The sequence below is a fragment of the Fulmarus glacialis genome, unplaced genomic scaffold, assembly GCF_000690835.1.
Source record: "Fulmarus glacialis isolate BGI_N327 unplaced genomic scaffold, ASM69083v1 scaffold784, whole genome shotgun sequence".
In the NCBI taxonomy this organism is placed as follows: domain Eukaryota; kingdom Metazoa; phylum Chordata; class Aves; order Procellariiformes; family Procellariidae; genus Fulmarus; species Fulmarus glacialis.
The window spans coordinates 43,382-51,192 of NW_009205842.1; the positions used below are offsets into that span (position 1 = coordinate 43,382).

At 39.4% G+C, this 7,811-nt stretch overlaps 1 protein-coding gene across 2 annotated transcripts in view; it reads left to right on the forward strand.

The window, feature by feature from the left end:
* The window catches only part of PLA2G4F (phospholipase A2, group IVF), a 24,569-nt gene that overhangs the window by 14,945 nt on the left and 1,813 nt on the right, over nt 1–7,811 (forward strand). For both annotated transcript variants that reach the window (XM_009575523.1, XM_009575524.1), the window contains 8 exons: nt 717–852; nt 1,590–1,726; nt 2,868–3,090; nt 3,684–3,798; nt 4,956–5,093; nt 5,576–5,683; nt 6,587–6,781; nt 7,104–7,270. In XM_009575523.1, coding sequence (XP_009573818.1) covers nt 717–852; nt 1,590–1,726; nt 2,868–3,090; nt 3,684–3,798; nt 4,956–5,093; nt 5,576–5,683; nt 6,587–6,781; nt 7,104–7,270 — 1,219 coding nt within the window. The remainder of the gene's footprint in view (nt 1–716; nt 853–1,589; nt 1,727–2,867; nt 3,091–3,683; nt 3,799–4,955; nt 5,094–5,575; nt 5,684–6,586; nt 6,782–7,103; nt 7,271–7,811) is intronic.

Consider the following 7,811-nt stretch of genomic DNA (forward strand, 5'->3'; position numbering starts at 1 on the left):
TTGTGTTCCTGATACTTAAATGTAAAATAGCTGATGGTGTAAATATTAAGTAGCTTTGTTAGATACTGATAGTTCCCAGAATATGTGCAGTGCTGTGCTGACAAACAGGAAAGGACATCTCAGTGTGTGAAGAGCTTGAACTATAAAATAGAGGAAGAGTGCAAGAAAGGAGTGATAAGGAAAGAATGGCACACAAAACCGAGCCGTTGGCTCATCAGTTGGTAGGGTCATTGGGTATATAGTCATTAACTGAAGATCCTGCTCCCCTTTTACAAATTCATAGCAAGTTTATTGGTATTCAGTTGTCCCCTTCTGCCTCTTAAGTTCAGAAACTTCTGTTTTAAAATCGCTCTTCCCCTCGTTTCTCCATCCATGTCAATACAGTAATCTCAGTTGCTCCTCATACAGTCGTCTTCACCTGCTGAGAATCTTTTCTTCCTTTGTGAAATTCCTGAGGCTTAATCTGAATACTGTTTGGCACAAGCTTTGTACTTAGACATTAAGGGAGAAATACAATAGGGAGAAGTTTCATTTTTAATTCCAAAAGCTGTTGTTACAAAATAGCTGGTGTATAGACATACACTAAAACTTCATTTAAGAGTTTGATCCAGTGATTCAGATCAACGCCTAGATTGTTTGTTCACAGAAATTGCTTTTCCCTGGTAATTACAAATCCTCCAAAATTTTGGGTGTTTTTGTCTTAATTTCTATTTCAGCACTTGGGATCTTGATATACGCCTGGGTTTTGACCTTTGTAAAGAGGAGAGAGAATTTTTGGACAAAAGGAAGAAAATAGTTTCTGAGGCACTGAAGAAGACTCTTCACTTAAAAGAATCCCCTCCAAAAGATGAGGTATTAAGCACAGTGCTGTAGTAAGATTCATAAAATCCTTTGTGCTTGGTTGATAATTAGGTATTGTAGGATTCTTTGCCTGTAACCAACAGAAAACATGGTTCACCATTCACCATGGCGTGAGACAGATCGCTGTGACATTTCTCTTCTGAAGTCTCAAATGTTGTTATATTGCTAAAATTTTAAGGGATGTGTGTGTGTGTTTTGGAACACAAAAAATTGAAATTTCAGAATGTATGTACTTTCTTTACTTGAACTCTTGTATCTTGGGTTTTGAGCTCTGAATTGTGATGGGAAAGTCTGTTTCAGAATGGTTAAATTGGAGCTCAGACCACAGCAACAGCTTCCTAATTGATGATTTGAGGACACTGTTATATATAGATAAACTGATAACTTGCTCTGTGATCTTTGGGTGCTGTTATAAGAATGATTGCCTTTTTTTGTTCTTATGTGTATATTGGACGGCATGCAAGTAAATGTGTGATAATATACATAACAATTTCGGTAAGTGACTGTCCCTAAGATGACACTGCTATGTTTTATAGTAAACAATATATTTCAGTTGAAGTAGAGAAAGGAGTTCTGGTTGAAATCAAACCTGAAATTACTTGAAATGTAAATAGAAATAGAGATTTTTATCTCTTAATTTCATAAGAATGAGAGTTAAATGGGATTAGTTCTGTAATTTATTGGCAATTCAAAAGTCTGAGTGTGACTCCTGAGTTTGCTGTCTGCAGGTTCCAGTCGTAGCGGTACTGGGCTCTGGAGGTGGGATGAGAGCACTGACCTCGTTCTATGGCAGTCTTGCTGGGCTTCAGCAGCTGGGCCTTTTGGATGCTGCAATGTATCTGTGTGGGATTTCTGGCTCTACTTGGTACGTTACATGCAGTCTTGATTCCAGAAACTTATAGGTGAATGTGGTAGTGTTGATGCAAAGTAAGACCAAAACTGCATTTGTGCCACCTGTAGACAGACAATGATGTCAAATATTTTATCAGTTCTCACCTGTGAGTTCTGATGGGGATCCTAAAGAGTCTAAGAGATTCATTATCACTTGTAACCCATACAGCTACTGGCTAAATTTATGAATCTGCTGCTTTTGCAAGCCTGGTAGTTGAATATTAGAACGCATTACATAAATAAAACGGCTGTGTGTTCCCTCAGAGCACTGTCTGCAAAAACTTTCCCCATTTCCTTGCTCTTGCCAAGAATTTAACTGAGGTGGTGCAAGTCACTGGAAACGTGTCCACACGGACCACTATGTCACTACCTTTCAAAATGGCGTATGCAGCTGGATAGAGAAATAGCACCAGCTTGCCCTTTGGTGGACTGGAGCAATGTGCTGAAAACGTTAGACACGGCTAGAATGTTTCAGTAGCTCCGTTCCTGGGGTTTGTGGTGAAATCATCCCCCGTAAGTAAACTTTGTTTTCATGAAATGATTTCACTGAGGAGCTGTGCAACCTGACAGTATAATCCTCCCTTCCAGAGCTTTGTGTGTTAAATTAACTCTTAAGTACCTAGCATTCTTCCACTAACCTTGTGATCTGGCCTGCCCCTTTTAATTCAGAGACAGTCTTTCAAACGGATGTAGGTACCTGTTCATGTGGATAGCCAGTAGTCCAAACTAGTTTCTTATTTAATCAGACCTGTGTTCTGATGAAGGCTATGGCCTCTGTTGCCATATGCAGTAGCACCCTTGCTGTCAGACAGTCTTTCAGGGTTGTTACGGCCTGGAGTTAACTCATAGTCATGAACTGGTTCACGTGTGCTAGCATATGATGCTTGGTACATTCTTGAAAGGTAGGTTAGCAGTCAGGATGAAGTTGTCTTGTAGGTGTCAGGGTTTTCAGCATGTTTTAGAGATCCATTATTATGGTCTCTTCTCATGATGTTTTCTTTTAGCTAGACTTCTCAAGCTTTTAGTTCAGTGCTGCAGCACTAATTATAACTAGATAAAATTATTGTTTACACAAGGGTCATTATTACTGATGACATTAATATAAGCATTTTCAGGTGTTTATCAACATTATATCAAGACCCTGACTGGTCGCAGAAAGACCTTCAAGATGCAATCAGAAGAGCTCAGGGTACTGTGTGCAGCAGCAAAGCAGGGGCATTTTCGCCAGAACGACTGAAATACTATTTCCAGGAGCTGAATGCAATGGAGATTAGTGGACGGAAAGTTTCCTTTACAGATTTATGGGGCCTTATTGTGGAATATTTCCTACAACAGAAGGTAAGAGAGTTCACGTTTGAATGTGTACTGCTGTTTGTCTTCCAGGTGGGAGCTCTGCCCACCCTCGTGTTGTTTGTCAAGAAACCAATTACTCGCTACCTTTGTGAGCTGTTTTGGAATAGATGGTATTGTGGAATAAACATAGGGATTTCTCATCTCCTTCTGCCCTGGGTTTCCCAGTACCCTTCTTTAGTAACGAATTTTGAAGTCATATAGATCAGTGCTATAGAAAAATGGAGTGTTCATTTGGAATGACTGTTATTAAATTAATAGCTTTTATATTGGGCAGGTTAAGCCCGAGAGAATGATCTTGGTTTTGCAAAATGGCGTTACTGTGCAGTATTTGCTATGCTAATTGAAATCAGAAATCCGGGGGGGTAACTAGTTTATTAATAACACCAGACACTCTAAATATGCAACTGCAGAAATATTATGGGAAAATCTAACCATGTGCATGGACAGCGGGAGGAAAAGGGACTTTGAATTAGTAGTATTGTTAGTCAGAAACGCGAAGCAACAGCTTCAAATTATCAAAGTATGGGCACAGAACTTACGTGACTAAAGTGTGCTTCTCCTTCCTTGCCTGTGACCAGGAAGATCCATCAAAGCTGTCTGATCAGCAAGAAGCAGTGAAACGGGCCCAGAACCCCTATCCTATCTATGCAGCTGTGAATGTGAGACCCAATATTAGCAGTGGTGACTTTGCAGGTATGAACATGGCAAATTTATTTTTGTTTGCTAAAATCCATAAATTCCTTTTGCCTATCCAGTTCCTTGGGAGGTGAGTAGCTGACAACAGGAAATGTGGCTGAAGCAGCAGTTGGTAGTGCAAGAGGCAATAGGATACTGGTTGGCAGATTGTTATCATCCTGATGGCAAATGTCATCATGGCTATAACAGAGAAATGAGATTCAACTTTGCTGGCCACTCCACATGTTCTGCTAGAAAGTGCCTGAAACTTTCAGGAGCTGAGAGGGAAGATTCATGAGTCTGTGTCTGAATTGGAGAGTTGAAGTCCTTGGTAATTAGGTGACCTACTTTCTTTTATAGTCTCAGATAATCAATTTGTGTAGGATTCATGTAAAATGATGGATTGGCAACCTTGTAGCATGCATCATCAAAATTGTGGTATTTAGCAGCCTGGGTTCTTGCTGGTTATACAATTACAGTAAAAAATGAAGGCCCGTCCTATTCCAGGTCATTTGAAACTTTACATACGATGCAACAAGTGAGGATAGATACAGTGAGACAGTAACACAAATGCTTGTGTCCATCTGTGTACCATTAGCACCAAACTTTTTGTTTGTTTGTTTTGTTCTGGAGGAGTATGTGTGTATGACAATGAATTTGATTTGTAAATACTTGTGGAAAGCTTTCAAGCATGAGGGGACACTTTGATAAGCAGACAATGAAGCCTGACACAGTGGGTCAACTGAGTTTTCAAGTCAGTACCATAATAGTTGCTGAGAGATGGTAAGTAGTGTGAAGAAAGGCTGAGAAAAATGAAGTAGCTTCCATTTGTGATGGAAAAGGGAGCCATCAGAATGGTTTAAAGTGGAAGTAAAACAGGCAGGTTATTTCTGCAGTAACAAAGTCAAAATGGAGCAAGATGGGATTTTTTTTTTTTCCTCAAAAGCCAGGAAGAAAGGAGGCTGTATTTAGTCAATGAAAGCCCGTACAAGAGCTTTTATTAATCATGTGTAAGACAGAGGCTCATTGAGAGGAGTAGCAGGGAAATCCATAGTGATGGTGAAAGAAGTGGAGGGAGACTCCCTTCTGTCTCCCTTGTGTGAACAGAAATCAAATGAGTATTTTCACCTATGTTTACTCTGAGATGAGTAAATATCCTGTTGGCTTGTTCTTAGAATGGTGCGAGTTCACTCCCTATGAAGTTGGCTTTCGCAAATATGGAGCTTTTGTCCGAACAGAGGACTTCGACAGTGAGTTCTTCATGGGACGGCTCGTCCAGAAACGTCCAGAGCCTAGGATTTGTTTTCTACAAGGTATGATCTTACAGTAATGAATAAAATGGGGAGATGGAAAGGAGCTGCGCTGCTTTTGGGACTCATCAACTTAAACCTTTTTGTCCCTTCCTAAAGAATTTGAAGAGGGGGAAAAATATCAAATCTTTCTCCAAAGGTTTAGGTGTAGATTCATAGTACTGCAGTCTGATGTCCTGAGTCTGCAAGAAGACTCTATTATGAGCTGCCTGTCAAAAACTTCTGCTTTAGGTCTTGCCCTTCTCTTGCCATCTTTCCCTTACTGATAGAAGAGCTTTTCTCTTGGAGAAGTTTCTGCATTATATTATTACATCAGAATTTGTCACATGATTAATGCAAAGGTTTAAACTCAAACATCACCTGTTAGAATAGTAGGGGTCAAGTGGCAGCCCTCTCCCATGACAAATGGCAGCTGAATTATAGGCCTTTAGATTACACTGTGAAAAGCCTTTTGAGTATTAAATTCTTCCATGTTTCTCCTGCAGGAATGTGGGGCAGTGCCTTTGCTGCAAGCTTGGATGATATCTGCCTGAAGGTGGTTGGTATAGGACTGGGCTTTCTAGATTCTTTTAAAGATGTTATCAAAGTTGTAGGTAAGAACATACATTAAAATAGTAGGATTTTTCAAAAGATTCCTAGTTTTGGAATGATCATACAAATAACATGACTCAAAAATGTGCTGTGTGTAGTTTTCAAGATTAGCATAAAGGATGGATTTGGACAAATCTCTCTTGTACTGTGTATTATTCCCTTCCATCACACATGTAGTGAAAAGAGTAATTACAGTTTTTCATACACTTTCTTTTCCTCCTTTTTTAAAATTTTGTATCTGACTTTGACTATAAGTTTGGGCTAGTTCTGGGAGCTGTTGTAAACATGTATTGCAGCGCAGGGGTCTTAATTATAAGAAGAGGAAGAATAGAAGCTGGACTGCTAAGCAGCAGGTGGAAAATAGGTTTTCAGTTCCCTCCTTGGCCTGATCTTTGTAATCTTGGATAAGCTGGTTGTGTGTTTATGCATTGTTCTCCATTTGTACAATGCCTCCCTAGCAGTGAAAGGGAAGAGTATGAAAGCCTGAGAGTTGCTCAGGTGCATAGTTACAGCCTTATAGTAAGTAGTGGGTGGAGAGATTTTTTCTTCTCTGATTTGGCAGCCCTAGTTTTTTCCCCCCACTCTTTTGTTGTAACTATAAATGCTACTGTGTGTGGATGACTTGTTGTCTTATGAGACAGAAGTGGTCGTCACTTGGTAACAAGGGTTTCTTTGTGTGGGTTTGAAATGAATATGGACAATGATTTATGTCCCTTTAAACAGGGCAGGTAAATTATCCAACTATAGAATATGCAGCTCATTTAAATTTCATTACAATACTTCTTTTGTTAGAGGACAAATTCAGCCTTAGGACAACTGGTTAAATATTGTAGAAAAAAGTCTGAAATGTTGGAGCTGGACAAGGATTTTTCTGTGTGTTCTGCATCCTTCTGTGGCTTCTGCAGATGACTGCCGAAGATTCCATTTCCGAGATCCAACACGGCTGAAGACTCGCTTAGTTATACCTGGGGGCCCCTTGTTGCAAATTTTTCAGGATTTCTTCAAGTCCCGGGTCACGTGTGGAGAAACCTTCAACTTCATGCAGGGATTGTATCTTCATAAAGATTATGTTAACATCAAGAAATTTGTGGCTTGGAGAGGTAAATGAATCTGTATCTGGGATATTAAAAAGTGTGTTAATATTCTGTAACAGTCAATGTTACAGAACATAAGTGAGCTTGACTTTGTTCCACTGAAGTCAGGGAATTTACCTATTCTTACACCATAGCAAAAATTTGATCCACTATGTGTGTTCTGCCATATAAGGCAAGCTCATCATCAGACTTTACAGGTCAGTCTCAGATAAATGTGGATGTTGCAATGTCGTCTTCTTCTAGCCGCAGCATAAGTTGTTTGTTGCTTGTACCAAGAGGTGTGTTATTAATCATTATAGTTACTTGTGTTACTTGGAGTGTCTTCCAGGCACTCATCTGGATGCGTTTCCCAACCAGCTGACCCCCATGGAAGAGAGCTTGTATTTAGTGGATGGTGGCTTTTCTATCAACTCTCCCTTTCCTTTGGTACTTCAGCCAGAGAGGGATGTGGATGTTATCTTGTCATTCAATTTTTCCTGGGAAGCTCCGTTTGAGGTGAGGGATGTAACTGAGCATTATTAAGATAAAAGCACAGAATCATATTCACAATGGCAGCAGATCAGTTGATGTTGAATACAAACACTAATGAAAGAGTGCATTAAAATAAATCCTTGCCTCTTTCAAATGCTTTTTACTGTGAATGTCATGACGAGATGGAAAGTGACAACTGTAATAAGATTCAAAACTTTTCAGAAGCCTAAATAGATAGTTACCTAAAAGAAGAGTATTTGCTTAGCTCATATGATCCTTGTTACTTAGATGTATGCTTCTAATGGAAAAGTGGCTATTGGTGATTTTCTTCATGCAAACAAGTTATTTCCTGTATATGCAAGTGTGTATTTTTAAGTGCAGAAAAGTCAAGGTGAATATATTTGGAGTACCAAAACATAAAAAGTTTCAGCTGCAAACTGTTGAGGTTTAGTAGCAGTTCTCAGTTCTGCTCTTCATTCTTCTTCTGTATCACCAGCCAGAGAAATTGCTTCTGCCAATTTGAAGTTGGATTTCTGTCACTTTTTTTATGTGAAAGTCTCTTTCC